Here is a 24,189-nt window from a genome sequence, read left to right as displayed (position 1 = left end):
TAATTGCTATGTTAGAGATGAATAAATAGGTAAAGTGAATTTTCCAGGGTATGACACTTATGGTTGGAGATAGACTAAAACTCAGCCTTTCAGTCCAGTGCTTGTTCCTTTGTAAACTGCTGCTTTAATGATACTTTATAGATACATTAAAGTTCAGCTTAAAATCTTTCTTATACATTAAAAAAATTTTTTATTGTTGATGTACAAAAGTTCTATCTTGCACATTTTTTAAAAAACATAAAAGTGTTAAACTTCCATGGGAAAATATTAAGGATAAGTTGCTTCAGGTTTTTTTTTTTATATATACATATGCAGTAATGCTCACTAAATAGATCTAGTTATCTAAGAAAGAGACGTGGTTATTATGTGGACATAATCCTGTAAAACTTGGCAACACCTTGATCTTCTGTCTCCTGTCAGGTGCCACCTCTTTCTGAACCCTTTCCTCGATTACCCAGGACAAAATTCATCCCTCCAGTGGCTGTTGTAACTCTGTTATGCGCCATCACTGTTTTTTGGTTGTGTTATGTTTGTTTGCATACGTGTCTTTTTCACTCTACTGGATTGAAAGAATTTTGAAAGCCAGGAATTATGTCTTATTTGACTTCAAGTCACTCATACTGATTTTCACTTCACTAAAGTAAGCAGTTCGACTGAATGGGAAATAACTAAAACATCTAAAAGGTTGGACTTCAATGGAACTTGAGGTGGAGAGATGTAAATGTGCAAAGAATGAAAATACTGTCTTATTTTCTGAGACGTTTCCATGCTCATTAGGCTAATTTTTGTATCTTCTCTCTTAGGAAAACTATATCTCAGACCCAACTATCTTGTGGAGAGCTTATCCCCATAACCTGATGACGTAAGTCATTTTCAGCAGGTTTTTCTTAGTTAAGGACCGTAGTCATGTCACTTTTAAGCAGGATTTGTTCTTGTTATTCTCTTTAGGACCTTAGGGAAATTCAACCAATAGGTATGTGTTTGGCAGTCTCACTGCCGTAAGGACAAAAAATTCCTGTGTGCTTTTTTCATGTATATAATCTTTCCAGTATGTTTGTTACCTTGAGAAAACTGATTTTAACAGTAATCCTAATTTAGTCCTCTGTCTTCCCTTTCTTTTCCCTAACCCTTCTCCTCATCACTGCTCCGTCTTCTACATACTTTTGCTCCTTTTCTTTGCTCCTGTCTCTTTTCACTCCTTCCATTTCTTACTCTCTTACACTAAAAGCCTGAGGGTAGGGACTGTTTCTTTTTTATTTTTCTGGCCCCCAGGGTTTCTGTACAGTGCTGTAAGAAGCTCAGGGGTTGCAAAGTCAGCCAGCTAAGTTATTCATTCTTCAAGCCCAACTCTAGAACATCTATTCCATATATTCCTTGCTCCTTTAGCCTATATTGGCTTCTGCTTTCCTGAATTTGTCATTTTGGTGCGCAGTATTTTATGTTTATCTATACATTGTCTTGGCTGTTCTGTAATTGTCTCATTTATGTAAGTCTTAAATTGTGCCCGTGCCCACCAAGGCTATATGTGCCTTGACAGCAAGAAGAACTGTCTCTTTTTATATCCTTTGCTGTGCCAGGCTGTAGGTGCTTATCAGGTAGAAAGTAGTCAATAAATGTGTTGTGATGTGAGGATTGGTGAAAAAGTATGAAGGGAATATAACATGACCCTGCAATATTACCATGCTCTGCTGAGCCATTCTAACTTTTAAAAATTGTTAATTCAATGCACTTGCGTAAACTGGAGATATAAACATCATGTTTATGTGGAACTGTATCTTCTCCCCCTCCCCACCCCCCTGGAGTTATTCAGATTGGCTTTGCGTTTTCTGCTTTAGACCTCTGGAGGAGAGGGGGAGGGAGAACAGAGAGAAAGCGGAAGATCTAGAGGGGTGTGATGTGAGGAGGAGACTGGATTCTAGACTGAATATGATACGTCTCCTGGGGAGTCCGTCAGTGCCTTATTTATTCTTCTCTGGAATCCTGGTTTGCCTCCATTTATTGGGGGCTCTCAGTGTCTCAACCTGGTAGAGTTACCATATTTCCCTAAGAAAAAATCCAGGGATTGTTTGAAATTGGGATTATCCCGGTTTCAGGTGCTGGTTAATCTGTGCGCCTTCACTTTCTATCCATCTTGTTTGCCCTTCCCACTTCCCTTTTGACGAAACCTTACCGATCTGTGATTTGATTCCCTTAGAGTCATGGTCCGTTATGTTTTCAGTAGCTGACAGGCATACTCTTCAGTATTAAGTAACTAATAGACAAGGGGCTCTGTTTCCTCGCAGCTCGCTTGCACGTTCACAGTGTTCTGTAGATCATGTCTCTGCTTCTGCTGTTTAATCCAGAGGAGCTGACTGATGCTGGGGGACCGGGGGGCCGGGGGAAGTGGCTGTTGGAGAGTACGGTACATGGAGTATCGTGAGGGGACCTGAAGTGATAACGCAAAGGTGGCTACTTAGTACATCCTGATTTCCAGTGTTTGTTTGTACTTTATTCTTTAAAAATGGTATGCTTTAAAAGGTATTTTTTACTTTCTTGTGTTGGTACAGATTTCAAATGAAGTTTTTCTACATATCACAGTTGGCATACTGGTTTCATGCTTTTCCTGAACTCTACTTCCAGAAAACCAAAAAAGTAAGCAGGGGTTTTATAATTTTAAAAATTGTCTTTTGCCTTTTTTTGCCTTTTTTGGAAGTCTTTTTAAAATTATTTCCTCATGTCTCTAACCTCCCTCTCACCTGAACTCTCCCCCCACTATTCTCTCACCTCTCCCCTTTCCACAGAGGCTAAGTATCCTTAAGTATTTATTGAAGAAACCTTCAGTCATTTTAACTTAGAGGGGGATTTTACATTTGACATGTTAGTTTCTCATTTTAAAATTATGTTAGTGGTAATTTAAAATAAATTAAAATTTAAACAAATTTTGCAATGTAATGTTAGTTTTGTGTTACTGATATTCTTAGCAGTTTCACAAGCAAGACCAAAAGGATTAATTAGATTATTGTACAACTAAATGGTACTGTGTATAAGTCCCAAAGAAAAATTCAGTATTGAGAAAAGTAAACCATAGTTAAATATTCACCTTGAATTTTTTCCTGGTGAAATAGGTGGGAAAGATGTTTGTTTGTTTTGTTTGAACAATGAGTAAACCACTGGAGCACTGCAGTAGCCTCCTGTGTAGTTTTACCCTCAGTACTTCTGAAGTCAGGCTTCTGTGATGTCACAAAGTAAACTTTATTTCCTTTATTTAACTCTTTCTCCTCTAAAAACTCTACTAGCTCCCTGTTGCTTTAAACTAAAATAAAGCTGCTCACCTGTGCTCTAAGGGTTTCTCCTGTCTGTGCCCCCTCCCCTGGTCCCTTTTTCTTCCGCTCTCTCCTTATGCCTCATTCACACTGACATTCTCTAATTTTATAATCCCAACACATCAGTTCTTTTTTCTGGAATACCTTTTCCCTCTGATAAATTAATCAAGCACTTTTGTTCTCTTTTTTGGGGAGAGATTGTTTAACTATCCCTATATATGAACTGAGACGTGGGTAGGGCTGTGCATAAAAGAAGTCTGATCACGAGTTAACAACCGCGAAGTTGGGTGATAGGTACCTGGGGATTCATTATACTGTCTGCTTGTTGTATGTAGTTCACATTTTTCCATGTTTAAAACACTGTTTTTAAAATCCCCTTACTTTGAGAAGCTTTCCAAAATAGCAGAGGAACCAACCCATCCAGCAACCATTTTTCCTCTGCCTTCTCAAAAGCCACAAACACTTATTTCTATATATACTCTAAATAGTTAATTCATGAGTGTAGGCACTTGATTTATTATTGTGTTGTGTCTGTGACTTTTCGTGTCCTGTGTGTCTGTCATCATGGATGTTGTCTGCCACGATTAGAAAACAACGCCAAATTAGGCCGTGTAAAGTAGAATGTTTTTCCAGTTAAGCTGATTGTAAGGATTCAGGTGAAGGTGCATAAAACCTTTGACTTAGAACTGTCTTAAGGTAAAATTCTTAGGCTCACAGTTTCCAATAACGCTTCCATATTCAGTAAGCACCTACTGTGAACCATACATGTCCCATAGCTGCACTGTCCAAATTAGTAGCCACAAGCCACATTTAAATTAACTAAGCAAAAACAAAATTCACTTTCTTGGTCACACTAGCCCGATTACAAGTGCCCATTCACCACACGTGGCTTCACTGTCTGCCATCTTGGATCAGAGATAGAGAACATGTCCATCATTACAGAAGGTTCTGCAAAACACTGTTGAGACCATCATAGTTCCTTGATGTCTTAGTACCATGGTCCCAATATTTAAAGCTCTCTTCGTGTACTTTTTATACCTGTGGACATAATAACTCTGGGTTTCATTATTAATTCATATGTCTATATCTTGTTCATTGACCATGTAAGTAGAGAGGGACATTTCAAAGTAATTGTTCATTTTCATTCTCAAAGCTCTTTTCTTATCTATTCCTGCCAGATGGCATTTCTCCAGAAATGCAATCTAATTTTTATGGAATAATTTGCATAACTTAGAATTTAACTGAAACTATTTTTAACACCTACATATGACAGTCGAAAGTAACTGTTGCAAGTAATTAACATAATTTGAAAGTAACAGCTGCATATGTGTTAAACAGTTTCTTAAAATTTACTCTATAAAAATTATTTTTGGAAGAACTCTTTACTGGAAAAAACTAGTACAGTGATTGTTTTGAACGGATCCTACAGAGAAATGAAGAAAGGAACACAGTAGCAGTTCAAGACGTGTGCTAGTCAAAAATAACTCAGTTTCTTTTAAGAAGGATATTATAACTACATGTAATATGTATGTTTCAGTACAAATAGTCCTCTCTTTTTGCCCATAACAGGATTCAAAATGTAATTTTTTAGCCAACTTGAATATATGAAGTTTCAGGGAAGTGTGGATGAAATAGCCAAATGTTTTATTTCTAATATCAGTTTATTTGGTTTAATTATCCATACATATAATTGTATATCATATAAAGTATATTAAATTAGAAAAATGCTTTTTCCTACTTCATGAGGGTTATGTTCACCCTTCAACTTTGTTGTTAACATCTGTCCTTCATCACTAGAGCTACTCTTTGACTCATCTAAGTCAGTTTTTCCAGAGTACATCATTACCTCTGTCTTACTGATTCCTCCACTACACCTCTCTAAGCATTTAGAAGTGACATTGATTGAGGTTTCTCAGGCTATGTATCTTACCCAAACATTTATTTGTTGTTCAGAATAAAGTAATTGATATAGATCCCTGTAGTATGAGAGCTTTGAAAAAATTTACAGATGAGACAGCTCCATCTGTTGTTTAGGGGCAAATCTTTGCCTTATATTTGGGCATATATGAGATATTCAGTTTAAAGTTAATTTTTTAGTACAGTGTAGTTAAGAAAAGCATTTTCTTTAAAAAACAGAAGTTTACTAAAGTATATGGCTGACCTTTTTAATAAAAACATGTTGGAATAACAACCGAAAATGTCACCTGAAGTTATTTATAATTTTAGAATTTGTTTTGATTTAAGTGTACTATGTTTATTAGATTTTCCATGAAAAATGAAGCTATCAGAATTTTAAGTCATCACTCTGTGACTTCATCCTTATATAAACTACTTGAACGTTAGCATTAAATATAGATGCGAACTTGTCAATGCTTTTCTAATAATTCAGTTTCATTATATATATTTTTCATTCAAGTATTAAAAAAGTTTGCTAATCCTTAAACAAATACACAAAACCTCATTTCTGGCTCCTGGTAACAAAATCATAGGACGATGTGTGAAAATGTCTTGAAAAACCAAAATCGCCTTTTCTCAGCCATGTTGATATTCATCTGGACTCTAGATTCTAGAACAGTGATGAACTGCCCGTGGATGGCTTACTGACACCCTAATTGAAACCTAACGTGGCCAGTGAACTGATATGTGCCAACACTTCACCCAGCCTTCTCTGTTCTCCCTCAGCCCCACACCCCAGGGAAACGTGTAGGCCCCAGAGACCCTGGTGCTGGGCAAGGTCTTTATTGTTGGCCATAGACTTGTAAGCCCCAGAGTGGCTGTAACCCCATGAGGACTGAAGAATGTCAGAGGCGTCTGAAAGCTGCCATTTTCTAAATGAAATCTAGATAAAATGTCTCATTTTAAAAGTCACGCTGCATCACGCACATTACCTTTGTATTGTTAATACGGGAATGCCTTTAGCTTACGTTCTCCACCACTTCTTGTGGTGGGCTCCTCCCTGTCACTCATTTATTTTGACACACTGTCTCTGGTTAGGCTATGAGTGTGCAAACATTGCTTTAGAGACACTGGTCAGTTTGTATAAGGCTGAAGTTTCTGTTACTTAGAGAAAGGTTTCTTAATACTCCGTCCTTTTGAAAGTTGAAGAGACTATTGTAAAAGCTCTTGCTAGGCATTTGATGGTTGTGAAGATGGAAGCTGTGATGGTAGTTTACTTTCCATTATTGACTCATCTGGTCTGCTCTCGGAAAGGCAGGGCTGAGATGCAAAGTTGAACCTGAATTTAGGGAAGAAGCTCTGGACTTTTCTTTACCTATTGGCAAGCACAACCTTGCCTCACTTAATTAGGGTGAGATTTAAGGACAAGAAATATAAAAGAAATGGAATGGCTTTTTGAAATGTAGTGTGTTTGTAATTTATAATAGTGTTTTTTGTCAGAGAGGAGAAAAGATAGGCATCTTACGTTCTCTGCTAAATGGCGTATTTTTAAAACTTATTTGTGTTTCTTCTTAAAAAAAAAAATCTTTTTTTTTAATCCTCCCAAGCAGTTACACTGCTCTGGTTTTTCCAGAAGTTATTCCAGCAAATTAGTTTTTTACATCAATTTACACAAGTTGTTATGTAGTAAAATGAGTTTAGTGTTCAATCAGCAATTAAAAAACAAAAAAGCTTTTATTATAAGTATTGGGGATCCCCCTAGTGTTGCTTTCCCCTCAGAAATTTGGAGCATTGTTTAACACATCTGAAGGAAGGAATATGGCAGTATTTCCCATATTTAGTCACTTATATGCCACCTTGCTGCAACTTAAAATGTTTTATTTAAAATTATAATGGAACTTTGTTTTCTTGTATACTATCTAAAATCATTTTGTGCGGTGCCAGTGATATACACACCACGTAGCATATCAAATTGCAGTTATAACCCTACAGCTGAGCTGGTCTGAAATGACTATAAGAGAACAAAGAGGCTTTCTTGTGGTTGAACTTCACCATGTTGTCTCGACACCTTTCTCCCTCTCTCCTTTGGTAAGGAGAAGTAGTTCATTGGAAGCTTGAAAATTATGTGGAGAGAATCTTCAGACAGCCTATTTTCAGAGATACTTCTCTCTCCAGTTGGAAACTCCACTGGAAACTTGGTATTATGTCTTGGGAGTTTTCCCTGAGAGACCCAAAGCGTAGGACTCTATATAGTTCTAGTGAACTGTTGTATGTTCTGCCTTTCTAACACTTGATCTTTGTAGCATTCTTACTAGAAAAGAGTTTTTAGTTTCAAAACTATACTTGTAAACTCTACTCTTTCTCGGAAGATTTGATCAGGTAACTCCCTGCTTGAAATGTAGGCGGCAAAAAGGAGACCAGTGGAGGCCTGTGCTCAACTCTTGTTATATGCCAGAGACGAGTCCGGTGAGGTTCCAGATGAAGGCAGCTCAGTCTGCCGACATCAGCCACCATTTTAGTCATTTTAATTAGAGCCGCAGTACGTGAATAGTACTAACCAGGCTAATAGAGCCTTGTAATACATATGTGCCAGGCTAATAGAGACATATATGTATCAATATATGTGGTAAACTGCCAAAAAAAGAGAGAGCAGAAATGAGAGCTACAGGCATTTCATAAATTAACAAGTGTTTATTGGGCCTATCACTGTTCATATTTTGCAAACATTTTTTTACTGCAACCCAAGATGAAAAACTAGAGTTTATATCATAATTCTGTGTGTGTAAAATCTGGATTAAAATTTTCATGAAACAATGCAATGTGCTATACACTCTAGCATTTTTTATTCTATTTCATATTTCAGAACGTGTTAGGGTGACCCCCTAAACTGATTTCATGATTCACTTGACTTATGTCTTTGAAAACCACTGTTTCTAAGATAACCAGGTCACTAGGGACTATGGAAGAAAAAAAGAGAAGCAAAAGTAAAATCTGGATACCTGGCTTACAGGTTATTAAGAGGAGAAAGAATATACAAACAGATGGTATCCTAAGTGAGAAGATAAATTTTAACCTTCGATTTTAATGACTTGACTGACAATGAAATGAAAGGGACTAAAAGCATGAGCTAAAAAATGTGAATACTATTTAGGTAAACAAACGCATCTCTGCTGGTATAAACATAGCAATTTTAATAGTACAAGGACATTATGGTTATTAATATTGTGTCATTTAATAAATGTTTATTATAAAAAGAACCACTCAGTACTGAAAGGGATTTGGAGTTCATCTGATTCAGGCAGACCCAGCTGTTACTCACATTTATATGAGTAGCTGAAGCCAGGAGAGGTTAAAGAACTGTGGTTAATTGGGGTGAGCATTCGGGAAGGGTGTGGGGCAGAGTGGCCTTCAAGTCTTCCTCTGTGACAGTGCATTTTCACTCTGCCACACTGCTCCTAAGAACAGAACTGCTTCCCCATGTTTTAATCTACTGTGCAATTTTCTGTTTACAGGAAGATATTCCTCGTCAGCTCGTCTACATTGGTCTTTACCTCTTTCACATTGCTGGAGCTTATCTTTTGAAGTGAGTTGGGATTTTTCTTGGATGTGTATATGGACTGGGCAGATCGTATGCTAATCTGTCTTAATTCATAATTAATCTTTTCATTTTAAATGTGTTCTTTTAACAGCTTGAATCATCTAGGACTTGTTCTTTTGGTGCTGCACTATTTTGTCGAGTTTCTTTTCCACATTTCCCGCCTGTTTTATTTTAGTGATGAAAAGTATCAGAAAGGGTAAGTTGTTGAGCCATTCTATTTCTTGTGTAATTAAAGTCAGTTTCTGTGTTGCCAAGGACCATGCTATTGGTGATTATATTGTTTTGTAACCTGTTAGTAGCAGCTTTAAATAAAATGACCCTGCTTAGCTGTTGATGTTGGTATTTTGTTCTCTAAAATAGAGTCTTAGCTAGAGAGATGCTGTAATTGGAACTTGTAATTTTGAGGATTGAGGGTTTACTTTTCTGATATAACTTCTTCTATCTTGTTTAAGTGCACGTTTTTCTTTTGGAGAAGGAAGAATGAGGAAGAATGAACTTTCAGAAGAAATTGAAATAATAGATTATAGAGCCTTAAAGATATTAAAATACTTTGATGGGAAAATTGAACTGGAACAGAATTGAAGTGATATGACTGGTAAAGAGTGTAAAGCCTTTAACAACAACAAAAAAAAGTAAAACTGGGACTCTCATGAGAATTGAGTACACAGCTTTTGTTTTATCCAGCATTTTCCAAAATTGCTCTATATACCAGTAGTTCCGAGAATCATTAATAGTTGTTACACACACAAAAAAAAGATCAGCTAAACAAAAAATATCAAACATTTCTTTACTGGACTTCTAGAACCTGAAATAATGCTGATATGTTATATATCTTCAAGAATGTGATATAATATGAAGCATTTCCCTAACATTTTAATTTCAGAACCCTTTTTGCAGAACAATAAGAAATGCTGTTTTAATATGCATTTACTTAACAGGAACCTGGTTTCTACTAGGATCTTTTCTTATCTTTGCAATTCTGTCAATCTGACTTGTGACATTTTTCCCAGATTTTCTCTGTGGGCAGTTCTGTTTGTGTTGGGAAGACTTCTGACTTTAATTCTTTCGGTACTCACTGTTGGCTTTGGCCTTGCAAGAGCAGAGAATCAGAAGCTGGATTTCAGTACTGGAAACTTCAATGTGTTGGCTGTTAGGTAGAGTTGATTTAATATTTTTCTCACTTTGCACTACTATATAGTATGTATTATCAGTTTACAATATAAATCATCTAAAATTAAAGGGATAAATACAGGGGTTAGGGTAAATATTCATTTGATTTGATTTCATACCTGTTAACGATTTCATGTCCAAACTGAAGTACTAAAGCATTTATTTAACTTCTGGGATTAATCATTAGCGGGGATAATTATTTATTAACATAATCTTGTCAACTTAGTGGGAATTTAGCACTAAGTTAATCCTGTCAAAGCAGGATAGACTGCTTTATTCAATGGCATTGTTTGGGTGCACTCTCATTTTCTGTTTATTCCTTCATATTCTCAGAATTGCTGTTCTGGCATCCATTTGCATTACCCAAGCATTCATGATGTGGAAGTTCATTAATTTTCAGCTTCGGAGGTGGAGAGAACATTCTGCTTTTCAGGCACCGACTGTGAAGAAGAAACCAACAGTGACTAAAGGCAGGTCTTCTAGAAAAGGAACAGGTTTGTATTCAGTAAGCAATGAAAACCTTGAAGTAGGAAACTTTTTTTTTTTTTTAATGTTTTGGGGTCTTATTTATAATCTTGTTAAGACTTAAAATCTTATAAAGGAAAGTTTATTCTACTTATTAGCAAAATTAGGAACAAAATCATTTTGCCCCATCCTACAGTTTGTTGGTCAGTTATTCTCCTCAAAAGCTGTCCGCTAAAGTTCTCTCTGACAAGTTTTCCAGACTTGATGACTTTGAGCCACTATAGACCAATGTGTACATGGGCAGTTTTAGTGAATAACTAACCTGGGGAGTGATTGCACTTTCAAGCATCTTACTCATATTTAAAAAACAAAACCTTTTTTCAGCTCCTTCCCATCTGCCCTTTAGTCCCAAGTGGAACACCTTTTTTTTTTAATAACTTCTGATTGTTTGATTCTTCATCTTTGAGTCTGCATCTCACCTCTTTTCTCCTTCTGGCTTTTGATTGAAAATGCATTGACAGTGGAGTAATTTATTTTCAACTTCGAGTGTTAATACTTGGAACTGTAACACAAGGAGTTCCATTTTAAAATATATATCAACTGTGGTTTGCTCCTTATACATCTTTATAGCTGGTAGTTTATGTCCTCCAGTCCTATCCTTATTCAGGCTTGTATCAGCAACTCTTGACCCTTTGCATGTCTTATAAATTTTACTGCATCTTGGTCAGTTTTCACATACACAAATAGCTTCACTGGGGTACTGGATTGATATTACATTGAATCTGTATATCAGTTGAGGGAGAATTGAGTATATCAACCCATGAACGTGATATATACCTTCCACTTATCTAGATTATCTTTAATTTCTCTCAGTAATATTTTTTAATAACTGCTTTATTGGAATATAATTCACACACCATAAGTTCACCCTTTAAAGTGCACGTTTCAGTGGTTCTTAAGTATATTCACCATTAACAGTCATTTTCCATTCCCTCCGTTCCCCTGCCCCTGCCAGCCTCTTACCTGTTTTCTGTCTCTGTAGATTAGCCTTTTCTGGATATTTCCTATCAGTGGAATCATACAGTATGTGATCTTTTGCAGCTGTTTCTTTCACATAGCATATTTTTAAGATTCATACATGTCGTAACATGTACCGATACTTCATTCCTCTTTATGGCCAAATAATATACCAGCATATGGATATACTATGTTTTGTTTATCCATAAGTTGACTGACATTTGGGTTGTTTCCACTTTTTTGGCTACTGTGAATGATGCCGTTAACATTCATGTACAAGTTTTTGTTTGAACGCCTGTTTTTTGCTGTTTGGGGTATATAACTAGGAGTGGAATTGCCGGGTCATATGATAGCCGTATATTTAACATCTGGTGGGAACTGCTAAAATGTTTTCCAAAGTGCACCATTGTACACTCATTGTTTTGCGTGTTGATATCCAGTTGTCCCTGCACTATTTGTTGGAAAGACTAATCTTTATTGAATTGTCTTTTGATACTCTTGTTGAAAATCAGTTGATCATAAAAGTAAGAATTTAATATTTCTGGACTCTCTATTCTAGTCTCTTCATCTCTATGTCTATTCTTATGCTCTTGTCTTGATTACTATAGCTTTGTAGTAAGTTTTGAAATCAGGAAATGTGAGTCTACCAGTTTTGTTTTTTTCATGTTTTGGTTATTCTGGGTGCCTTGCATTTCCATACGAATTTTAGGATCAGCTTGTCAATTCCTGCAGAAAAGCCAGCTAGCCTTTGATATGGATTATCTTGAATCTGTAGATTGCTTTGGGGAGTATGAACATAGACGTCCTTCCATCTTTTAGGGTCTTCTTTAATTTCTTTCAATTAAATTTTATAGTTATCAGTGTATATAATTCTTGCACTTCTTCATTAAATTTATTCCTAAATATTTTATTCTTTTCAATGCTGTTGTAAATAGAATTGTCTTCTTAATTTCATTTCTGGATTGTTCATTGCCATTGTATAGAAACACAGTTGATCTTTGCATAATGATCTTGTATCCCACAATATTGTTGTGCTTATTAGGGTTTTTAAATTTTACTTTACTATTTAATTCTAGTACTTTTGTGAATTCCTTTGCATTTTCAGCATACAGGATCATGTCGTTTACAACTAGAGATAGTTTTACTTTTTCCTCTCCAGTCTGGATGCCTTTTATTTCATTTTCTTGCCAAATTATCCTGGCTAGAACCTCCAGAACAGTTTTGAATAGAATTAGTGAGAACAGATATCCTCATGTTATTCCTGATCTTAGCAGGAAAACATCTAGCCTTTCACCATTAAGTATGATGTTAACCTGTGAGTTTTTCCTAAATGGGCTTTTTCAGGTTGAGAAAGTTTCCTTCTGTTCCTAGTTTGTTTGTAATTTTTATCATGAAAGGATGTTAGATTTTGTCACGTGCTTTTTCTGCAATGATTGAGATCATCAAGTGGTTTGTGTCCTTTATTCTATTGATATGATGGATTATATTAATTGATTTTTTAATGTTAAGCCAACAGTGCAGTCCTGGGATAAATCTCACTTGGTCATGTATATAATCCTCTTTAGATGATGCTTGATTTGGCTTGCTAGTATTTGGTTGAGGATTTTTTACATCTGTATTCATAAAGGATATTGATATGTATTTTTTGGTAATGTATTGATTTTCAAATGTAAATCCAGTCTTGCATTCCTGGCATAAACCCAAGTTGATGATGACAATATATCACTTTTGCTGGATGGGTTTTTTCAATATTTTGTAAAAATAAGATTTTTTGCATCTGTGTTTATGTAAAAGATTGGGCTATAGTTAGCCCTTTTCTGGGGTAATATCCTTGTCAGGTTTTGATACGAGTTATGCTGGCTTTATAAAAAGTATTGGGCAGTTTTGTCCTTCTTGTAATGCCAGCATTATTTCTTACTTAAATGTTTGGAAGGATTCACCAGTGAAGCTATCCAACCTAGACCCTTCTTTATGGGAAGATTTTTAACTACATGTTCACATTCTTTAATAGATAATAGGATCATTCAGATTTTCTATTTCTTATTGTTTCTCTTTTGGTAAATTGTGTTTTTCAAGGATTTATCCATTTCATTTAAATTTGCAAAATGTATTGATGTAAAATTACTCATAATATCCACTTACCTCATTAATGCCTGTAGAACAGCAGCAATTCCCATTTTTCATTTCCTGTGTTAGTAATTTATGCCTTTCTCTTTTCTTCCATCAGCCAAGAACCAACATTTGTCTTCTTTTGCTGATTGTCTCAGTTGTGTCATTGATTTCTGTTCTTATTTCCCTTTCTTTGGGTTTAATTTGTTGTTTTGTGGTTTACCTTGTGGAAATAAATCATTGATTTTTCATCCCTTCTCATGAATTACTTGCAATTAAGGGCAAACTTCCCTTTCAGCAATGTTTTACCCTTATTTCACAGGTTTTGATATATCTCTTTCATTATCATTCAGTTTCAAATATTTTATAAGTCCAGTTGTGATTTCTTCTTTGACCCATGGATTATTTATAAGTAAATTGTGTAGTTTACAAATACTGTATTTGGGCATTTTCTAGTTTTTGGGGGGGTTTTTTTCTACTGATTTCTAGCTTAATTCCACTGTGGTTAAAGAACATACTCTGAATGATTTCAATTCTTTGAAATTTGTTGATACTTTCATTATGGCCCATCATGTGTTCAATGTTGATGAATGTTCCATTTGGACTTCAGAAGGATGTGTATTGTGTGTTTGTTAGGTATTCTGTTCTGTAGGTGGGTGTCAGGTCCATTTGTGATGTCCAGGTTTGTATCTTTACTGACTTGGTGGAAGGAGTTCTGCTTGTTCAGTCAGTTACTGCAAAAGGTATTGACCCATTTCTCCTTGTAGCTTGTAAGTTTTTGCTTTAAATATTGTGAAGATATGTTGTAGGTACATCAGAATTCAGGGTTGTTACATAAATCCCTGTGGGATTTGTCCTTTTTTATTGTCACGTGCCCATCTTCATCTCTAGCTTGTCTGAATTTACTCCAGTTCACCGACTATATTGTGGTAAAGTGTTAGCATGCTCTACCTTTTCCTGTGTTTTTCTACTTTAAACCTTTCTTTGTCCTTAAATATAAGTGGTGTCTCTTGTAAGCAGCACGTAATTGGATTTTAATTTTTTCATCCAGTCTGACGAAATTATCTTTGTTTTTTTGACAGTTATACTGTGATGCGCCTGGGTTTGGTTTTCTTTGTATTTATCCTGCTCGGTGTTGTGTAAAGCTTCCTGAATCTTGGCTTGGTTTCTTTTGCCATTTTTGGAAAATTCTTCACCGTTATGTCTTCAGATATTGCTTCTGCCCCATTCTCTTTCTCCTGTCCTTCGGGGATTCCAGTACATGTGTTAAACCCTTTTACCATGTCCTTTTATATCTTCTCGTGCTTTCTGCATTTTCCATCCTTTTTTCTCTGAGTTTCAATCTGAGCATTTTTTTTCTAGTTCACTCATCTCTTCTGTTGTGCCTAATCTGCTATCAAACTTTTATTACATTTATATTTTTAGTTACTGTATTATCCTGTCCTGGGATTAAAGATTTTTGAGTCCTTGGATGAAATTATCTATCTTTTCATTTATTTTTATTAATCATTGTTCTTTTAATATCCCTGTGTGACAACTCCAGATCTGGATCACCTGAGGATCTATTTCTGATATTTTTTTTTTCTCTTAGTTTTCAGTCATTTTGTCTTGTTTTCTGGCACACCTGGTAATTTTTTTTTTTTTTTTTTTTGGTGAAATCACTTTTTGTAAAACTTTAATTTCTGAGACATTTAAAAAGTCACACTAGAAGTATCACACTAAAAGTAAAACGAACAAGACTGACAATTTGTAAACAAAACACTCTGTAAACAAAAATAATTTGCCAGTGCATCCAAACATTATTTTTAAATAAGCAACATTATACCAATTTTTTAAAATTTAAAAGGTCAGTACTGCATGTATCCTCATACTTAAAAAAAAAAATTATTGTAAGAATTCTGCCATTATACACTAAATACTGTGCTAACAATATAGAAAGCCACTTGGGGCTTTCACACAATGTAAGCCTGTGTTGTTGGCACATAAGGCGGTTACTGAGGCCACGGGGAGGCCAACTGGGCTCCAGCAAAGCCAGGCAGAAGCCGATGCCCCTAAGGTCAGGTTGAATACTGAGTGTTCTGTGTAAAAGCATGCAGAGGCTCTGGATGAATTAGTAGAAGCTCTGGATCATTCTGTGTCACTGAAGCCGATCTATTTCCAGTTTGTCCTCATTCCTAGAACATCAACTATTTCTAAGGGCTTTCTTCTCTGGTGGGCCCCAGATTCATATTTTTGTCTCCCTATCATTGTGAGACTTCCCAATTCTCTCTGTAGCTTTATTCTTTGTTAGGAGTTACTTCCTGCTTGATTTCTCTGAGTCTTGCTTGGTGCGTGCACGTTTAGTAGTTGGCAGATACCTTGGGGGAGAAATATACTTAGCTGACTTGGTTTTTTCCCAGTGCCTTCAAATAGCCATTTTTGTGTTCACGTTTTGTGGATATTTTTGGAGGGAGGGTTGGTCTGACGTCAGTTATTCCATCACAGCTTGAAGAAGGCCATTATAACACTCTTAAACATAAGAGTTACCATCCTAAACACCAATTTTTTAATACGTTGGAAAGAAACGTATCCCCAAGAACTTCCCTTGTCTGCTGTCCAGTGTGAAAATGTTCCTTTTTTTCTACCAAAAGTATTGCTCTGCAGACTATTTTATAGTTCTTCTAATTGTTTTTAGAGTTTCTGTCTTCTCTTTTTTTCCTACCTTCAATAGTAGTTACTTTCCTTTTTTAACTATTTTTTTAATTGAGATGTAGTTGACATATGTAATTACTTTTAATTTGCTGCTTTCAGTTCCTTGTGTTTAACATGTTATCAGGTTTTATGGTTGGTTAAATACTAGTAAAGGTTAAGCACTAGTAAGGAAGTTTCACCTAAGGGCATAAGAGTATATATTCGGTTTTAAATTTTCTTTTCTGAGGGTACCTTTATGTGTAAAAGCTAATTTTATTTGCACTTACTTAGAAAGTAATCCTGATTTTTTTCTCTTTTCAGAAAATGGTGTAAATGGAACAGTAACTTCAAATGGAGCAGACTCTCCGCGGAATAGAAAAGAGAAATCTTCATAATGACTTATAATCTAATGGATTAATGTCCCCAAAGAAATCTGCTTTTTACTTATATCTTTCAGTACTAGAGATTTTTTTCTGTTCTTGAAAATACAGTTTGTGCTCTTTGATTCTTGCTACTATTGTTTCATGCATTTTTTAAAGGGCATTTGAGGGGAGGATGATTACTATGATTGAAAAAAATACTTCAGCTTAGACTAAGCTACCTGCCTTCAAAATAGCTTAGGGACCACCACCATATTTTATTTTATTTTGTTTTTTATCTTTCAGCATTTTTCTAATGATTTGAAGAGAGAACTATTTACAAAAATTCTACATATCAGTGATACAATTTCTTGCTCTCACCAATTTTTTATATTAGCAAGATGGCCTGTTCCAGCAAGGTCATATTTTTTAAGTTATCTTTCAGGGCAAAATGGAAATAATATAAAGTTGGATGTCAAACTTTAATATGTTTTCAGTGTTCTCTAATTTTTAGGAATTTTTGTAGCCTTTACACTTGGGAAAAAAAGATTTGTAAATTCACCAAAATACTTGTGTGCTTTATTTTATAGTGGTTGTTAATGTTATTTACATCCCCATTTTTTTAAGGGAAAAAAAACCATACTTTTGGTTATGGCGTGTGAAGATTTATTGCCATATATATTGAATCAAAATATATTAACATAAAAGTACTTGTGAAGTAAAATCTTTTCTTGTGCATTTTCAACACTTGTAAACTGGAAATCAGAAAATTAAATATTTACTACAAAGACAATTTGACCATAGCCCTTTTTGCTATGTTTATTAATAATAATTCTTAATGGGGCTTGTCATAAGTTTGATACGCATAGCAGCTTAGAAAAATACTGAAAACCCTTTTAGAAAATAATGCCTACTTGATTTATATATATAAAAAGATGTCAATATTTGGAAAACATTTAATGCACTAGCCTCAAGTTGAAAATTCAGGTGGATAAATAGTCTTACAAAAGACAATGCTTTATAACTGTAGCTTTGGTCCCATCCTTATTTGAGAAACATTTATCTGTATAAAACATATTTTTGGATAAATATATATATATATATATATTTGTATCTCTATAGAAAGGCTCTAAAAAACATTTGGGTAAAATATTTGGTTCCCTTTTCTATAATTATCCTTTAAAATCTTTATAGCTCTATTTGGGTTTTTGTCGTCTTTACAGAACATATATCACTCCTTTCAATGTTCACATTTTGCTCCCCACTTCTCACTTTTGTCACCAGCTAATGTTTGTGCCATTTTTAGTGTAAAAGTTGCAGACCTGATAGGTCTGCAGTTTAATCAGTTGCCATGCTGCTAGAAAGTCGTGCTTTCTGTTTCCAGCTGTTTACCTACTTCCTGCAAAAGGTAGTAGCTCTCTGTAGCATCATGGAGTTTCAGTGGAACCAAATCTCTGCCATTGAAAACTGGCATTATATTGAACTATACATTGAGAAATCAATCAGAATAAAAATTTTTACTTTCACAAGGTGTATCTTGGATGTTTTCTTTGTTGTGAGCAAATTTTATGCTATTTTTAGTGTCTAATCTCATTAAAATGTACACATTGAAAGAGTGTACTTTTGATAAACATTTAGGACAGCCTTTCCTAAAAAGTGTGTTCTACCAAAAAAGATGATTAGTTTCATATATTATTAATGAGGGCAACTGTGAGAGAAAGTGGTTTATAGCCAAATTCAGGGACTATTGAGTTAAACAAACTTAAAGGTGTCTTTTTTACTGCAGGACTAGTCATCCTTTATATGCACACGTGCTTCCTGATGCACCTAGAATGACGACCACGGGGACACAGCATGCAGTGTCTCCACACTCATTTGAGGAACCTTCTTTCTATGAAATTACATACAGCATATGCTATGTGTTCTTGTGTTCTACAACATATGCTATGGGTTTGGTGGGGGAAGCCCTTGGTATGTAGTTAAAACTTTACAAAACACATACATACACAAGTGTAATTGTAAATGGTAAGCCCTAGATCCCCTGCTCCGAGGAAAGTCTCTATGGGCCCCCCAGATCCTGCAGAGGCTGCTGCTGTCACCCAGCCTCTGGTCAAATTTCGAAGCCTGATGGGAAGCATCACGGTAGGACCATGAGCCAGGACAGCTGTCTTACTGAGTGACCTTGAACTAGTTGCTTTGCCCTTCTGGGGTTGTCCTTCCCTCCATAAAAGGGGGGATATGGCTGTGAGTAGTCCAGGTGGACTATTCTGGAACAAATGTATTAACTACATTCTTCTAAAATTAATCGTACACAGTCCTTAAATTCAGAACTAATCCTGGAGCAGAGCTTGTATAGATGAGGAAATGGGAGAGAACTGTTGTTGCACAGACGTTGGCAATAGCCGTTGACACCCTATATCTCCAAGGTGTTGCCAGATGTTTTCACAGAAAACTGGTTCTGCTGCCTGTCTACACGTGGACACCTATAAGAATGGATTGATATTGACCACCTGTTTGCATTTTTTAAAGAGTGGCCTTAAAAGTAACCCTGGAGGAAATTCAAGGGTAATGCTCAAACATGTTTTTTTCCCAAAGACCACCCTAGGTGTGATAGGTAATTCAGTTAAGAAGCATCATCTGCTTTAAAACTTCAACACAAGACAGGTTTGGGAGTTGCAGAGTAGACATTAGCAAGTGTTGGAAGAATTAAAGACTAGTAACCTAGGGCCTGAAGAGAGTAAAGGGGGTTGGACTGAGTCTCTATGTGTTTTAGAAGCCCTGGGTATACAGGCCAACACACTAGGATGAAAGGAGAGGCAAAAGGCAAGTCTACTGTATAGCATAGGGAACTATATTCAATATCCTGCAATAAACCATAATGGAAAGTATATGAAAAAATATAGGGACTTCCCTGGTGGTCCAGTGGTTAAGAGTCTGCGCTTCCACTGAAGGGGGCGTGGGTTCGATCCCTTAGTCTGGGAACTAAGATCCCACATGCCGGGTGGCATGGCCAAAAAATTTTTTAAATTAAAAAAATATGTATATATATGTATAACTGAATCACTTTGCTGTACACCAGAAACTAACACGACATTGTAAATCAACTCCAATAATAGGGCCATCTGGTTATTGAGCACTGTGTAAAGCCGTTAGCCATCTACAGAAGGCAGCATCCGCTATGGCTCAGCTCTATCCTGTGAAGACAGCACAGAGCCCAGTATTTACAGACAACTAGTTTAAGCATGACTTGCTTTACAAAAAGCTGCACTAGGTATCTGTGTGTCACACGTCAACCAGTTTTATCCAATACCATTCAAGGAAAGGCTAAGCCACTTTGTCTAGCTTAACTATTTTTAGTGAAAAAATTATTACTGTATTTGCTTAAAGCTGAAACCAAACATTTTGTGTTCTGAAAACAAGGAAATCAGAAAAGAAATTTAAGAGGCTTAGGTTCCATCACATAACGACTAGTAACCTAACTTTGACTTTACGTCGGCCAAAGAAATCTCTTCTTATTTTGAAGATCCAAACTTCAAGTGATAAATAACCTTGTTGATTTCTGCAAATATTAATAGGTACATAGTAGTAAGACTAGCAGACCAGAGTTCAAATCTTGACTCCTCTACCAATCAGCTCTGTGTGATCTAATTAATGTCTGTGCCTCAGTTTCCTGAGATAATGTTAGCACTTACCCCACAAGGTAGTTCTAATAACGGATAGTGCATAGCTCCACGCCTGATGCTTATTAAATGTTAGTTGTTAGCTCATAAGTTTGTGACAAACAGCACAGGGGCTGAATGGCTCATAGTAAGTATTAAGTAGTTTTAGTTGTTGCTACTTTTCCCTGTAAGACCCCGTTGTACAAGGTTGATGAGCTCTCATGCCCACAGTACAAGGACAGTGCTCCACGGTTGCTGAGCAGAGGGACCAAAGATGCTGCAAGAGCTATTCAAGCCACCATCACAGCCATTGAATCACCGGAAAACTGCAGGCATGCTTCCCCAGCATGAAATTTCATAAAGCAAACTTCCAAGTCTGTACTGAATCATTTACACTTGCGTGACACAATAATCATAAAAGCAAATCATGTGTATAGTTTCTAAAGAATGATTTTTTTCTTTAAAGGTATTCCGGCCCTTTGCACAGCAAACATTAACATCTTTTTTTTTTTAATTAAGTAATTTATTTTGCCTGCGCTGGGTCTTAGTTGCGGCATGCGTGATCTTCTTCATTGTGGCATGTTTCATTGCTGCATGCGAACTCTTGGTTGTGGCATGCATACGGGATCTAGTTCCCTGACCAGGGATCGAACCCAGGCCCCCTGCATTGGGAACGTGGAGTCTTACCCACTGGACCACCAGGGAAGTCCCTAAAGAATGATTTTTTTTTTTTAAATTAGATACCTATGGTTTATGAAACTATACTTTCGTTCAGATGGCTTGTACAACTTCTAGAGAACTATTAGCTGCTTAGAGTTGCCTTACCTTCTAATGGAAAGAATCAAACACCATAAGGTAAATGAGCATATTTACCTGGGACAGGAAAAGTGTGTATTACAAGATAGTTTATCAAGAAATTTGAACAGATCTCATAAAATGTCCTAGAAATTACAAGTAGACTGGAAGGCCTGGATATGGCAGTGGAGGCAGGCGAGGCAGGGGGTGGGAATGTACACCTAAGTGTGGATAATATATGAAACAGACCAAAATCTTAAGACTGAGGTTGTTACTCTGTTGTATATTGGTTGATTGACTTCTGGACTAATAGCTTTTTCCTCCCTCAAATATGAGAAACTATAATAAAACTCCTTATGAGAACAATGAGAGATTAGTGTTTCAAAAGTGCAACTTTACCAAACTAATTCAGGTTATTAGTGATCTTCTGACCAGTCAGAGCGGTCCTTTTCTATTTCTTGCTCATTTCCTTCACAACAAACAAACAAAAGAGTAAGACACAGGTTATTTGTAACTCAGGGCAGAAGGGAGAAATGTCTATACTGTATTTATGCTAATGAATGAAAAATGAAAGATTAAGTGTGGCTTTTAAAAAGTGAATTCAGTTCTGTAGGATTAAGATCTAGAAGACTACCAGGAATACATTAGAAGACTGGTGATTTACCTAAATCCTAATACACATAGGAAGCTTGGAAAAGTTCAAAAGAAAATCCTCAAGGCTTGGTTCAACTTTATCTTCAAAAAGAACTTGCATAACTACACAACATCAGTCATTCTCAGTGAATAGAAAGCCCAGTTCAAACCTAGAGGTTATTTCTCTGTTGATATCATGGCGTAGTGGGTCAACTCTGTCTCAGTGCAGAAACAATGGTACAGAGGAATGAGAGGGGGATGGGGAAATAGCCATTTAGCAAAAAGAAATCTCTTTCTGAAGAGAGAGAAATATTCTGCACCGATTGTCGTTGACATTTATGGAGCACATCTCTAAATATTGACCATTATACAGAAAGCAGGTTCATCTCACTTATTCTTCTATGATACAGCATCCTAATTTCGCATGGGCTGTGGGGTTTGTTTTTTTTTTTTTCAATGAACACCGAAACAATAAAGAATTTGAATAGCAAAGCCATCTTGCAGAATGTAGCCTCAGGTTTAAGTAATCACGGCTCTCCTTGTTTTACTGTATTTTGATGAGCGCCAACATTCTAATTACAGCCCAGCATCTCTTGTTCAGCCGGCAGTGCCAATCATCCCCATTATGCATTGACGTGGAGTAAGTACCCGTTAGGGGCTGCTGCAATCACCACCCTCATTTCCCGCTCACGTTCCATCCACGTCAGCGCTCTAGTCTCCACTGGGAAGAGCAGCTGTACTTGCTGTACTCATTAACCCAGCTGCCCTTGACATTTGTACCTTTTTTTTTCTTTTTTTAACTAATGTCACAAATTCTCCACAAAAGGAAACGCTTTCAGCCTGTGATTTTATTTATTGGTTTTTTTTTTTTTTTTTTTTGCATTGATTATTTCAGCTGTCTCTTTATGCAGGAGCTACACTTCCAACTAAAAGAGTCCTCTTCCATTTCACACACTGGGCTTCAAAATTCCAAATAGAAGCCCTACGTATTACTATGATTTGATGTAACAGAATGGCCAATGGGAGGGACCAAGCTGAACGCAGGTCCAGAACTTCACTCACCGATCTGAAAGCCTGGCTTTAAAAGTTTCTTTTTGATATTTCCAATTGCCTAAAAAAACTGAAGTTACCAGTTTTGTTGGATATTTTATATTGAGTGATTCTCATTTCAGAGATGCTTAGTTTTAATGGGTTCCTACCCTGCTTTGCCTCCCCTTGAGCTCTGCAAATGTCTGCTCTCGATAGTTTCCATTCGTTCCACGGCATCTTTATCTTTCCCTGCATGCAGTAGGGTCCCAATGTCTAGCATCTTGCATCTGAAATGAAAGAAATGGGGAGGGGATATGTAGAGCAAAGGACCTGGTAGAGCAAAGGACCAGCCTCTCCCACCTCAGTCCCCAAAATACCCTCCCGCAACCCATTCTTTACCCTCCAGAATCTTTTTTTCCATAAGACACAATAATACTGTACTTTATTGATTCTAAATGTACTCTCCCACCCCCATACTTCAGCCTCTCAAATAGGAACGGGTCTTTCAATCAATGGCGTGCAATAACTGGCAGCATTTTTTCTTAGTGTACATAAAATAAGGATTTTTTTAATGGTGAATTCTTTGATTGCATAAAATTCAGTAAAAACTGCTGGCATTTGTTAAAGGCTTACTAAGTTGTAATTATTATTTTAAGTGCTCCTCCACTCATTTTTACTCTTCCTAAGAAGCATATGAACAGGTAGGGACCATTCTTAGCCCTGTTTTACAGAAACTGAATCTCAGAGGTATGAAGAGACATAAGTGGCAAAGCCAGGCTTTGGACACAGGTGTGATTGACCTGTTTCTCCACCCGCCTCTCCTCCACCCAAGCCTGTCTTTACAAGAGGATCATTAGGTCTGATGTTCACTGTTCTTACTTCCAGGGAGTTTTGTGAAGATAAAGTTATTTCTTTTTTTTCTTAATAAATTTTTATCTTACCTTTTTTTTTTTTTTTTTTTGGCTGTGTGGGTCTTCATTGCTGCACACGGGCTTTCTCTAGTTGCGGAGAGCGGGGGCTACTCTTCGTTGCGTTGCATAGGCCCCTCACTGAGGTGGCTTCTCTTGTTGCGGAGCATGGGCTCCAGGTGCGTGGGCTTCAGTAGTTGTGGCACGTGGGCTCAGTAGTTGTGGCTCACGGGCTCTAGAGCGCAGGCTCAGTAGTTGTGGCGCACGGGCTTAGTTGCTCCGCGGCATGTGGGATCTTCCCAGACCAGGGCTTGAACCCGTGTCCCCTGCATTGGCAGGCAGATTCTTAACCACTGTGCCACCAGGGAAGCCCGATAAAGTTATTTCTAATTGTAGAATACTAATCAGACACAACATTTTAATTTATTCAATAAACACTGATAGACTTTTTCTGGATATGACGGGGGTACAAAATTTACTAAACACAGTCCCTGCCTTTAAAGGCTCACAGTCTAGTGGAGGAGACAGACATCCCAGACAATAATTACAACAATGGGGAAAGTTCCAGAGTGGGGATAA

General features: G+C 36.6%; 1 protein-coding gene across 2 annotated transcripts in view; it reads left to right on the top strand.

Annotated features, from left to right (window-relative positions):
• The window catches only part of TRAM1 (translocation associated membrane protein 1), a 28,549-nt gene extending 10,434 nt beyond the window's left edge, over positions 1 to 18,115 (top strand). For both annotated transcript variants that reach the window (XM_082433705.1, XM_082433706.1), the window contains exons 5-11: positions 804 to 862; positions 2,547 to 2,631; positions 8,711 to 8,781; positions 8,888 to 8,992; positions 9,807 to 9,950; positions 10,300 to 10,460; positions 16,549 to 18,115. In XM_082433705.1, coding sequence (XP_082289831.1) covers positions 804 to 862; positions 2,547 to 2,631; positions 8,711 to 8,781; positions 8,888 to 8,992; positions 9,807 to 9,950; positions 10,300 to 10,460; positions 16,549 to 16,622 — 699 coding nt within the window. In that variant the 3' untranslated portion in view covers positions 16,623 to 18,115. The remainder of the gene's footprint in view (positions 1 to 803; positions 863 to 2,546; positions 2,632 to 8,710; positions 8,782 to 8,887; positions 8,993 to 9,806; positions 9,951 to 10,299; positions 10,461 to 16,548) is intronic.
• The last annotated feature ends 6,074 nt before the right edge of the window (positions 18,116 to 24,189 follow it).

This window comes from Balaenoptera physalus (genome assembly GCF_965194825.1).
Source record: "Balaenoptera physalus genome assembly, chromosome: 17".
NCBI classification, from domain to species: Eukaryota; Metazoa; Chordata; class Mammalia; order Artiodactyla; family Balaenopteridae; genus Balaenoptera; species Balaenoptera physalus.
This window is presented reverse-complemented; position numbering and strand designations above follow the sequence as displayed.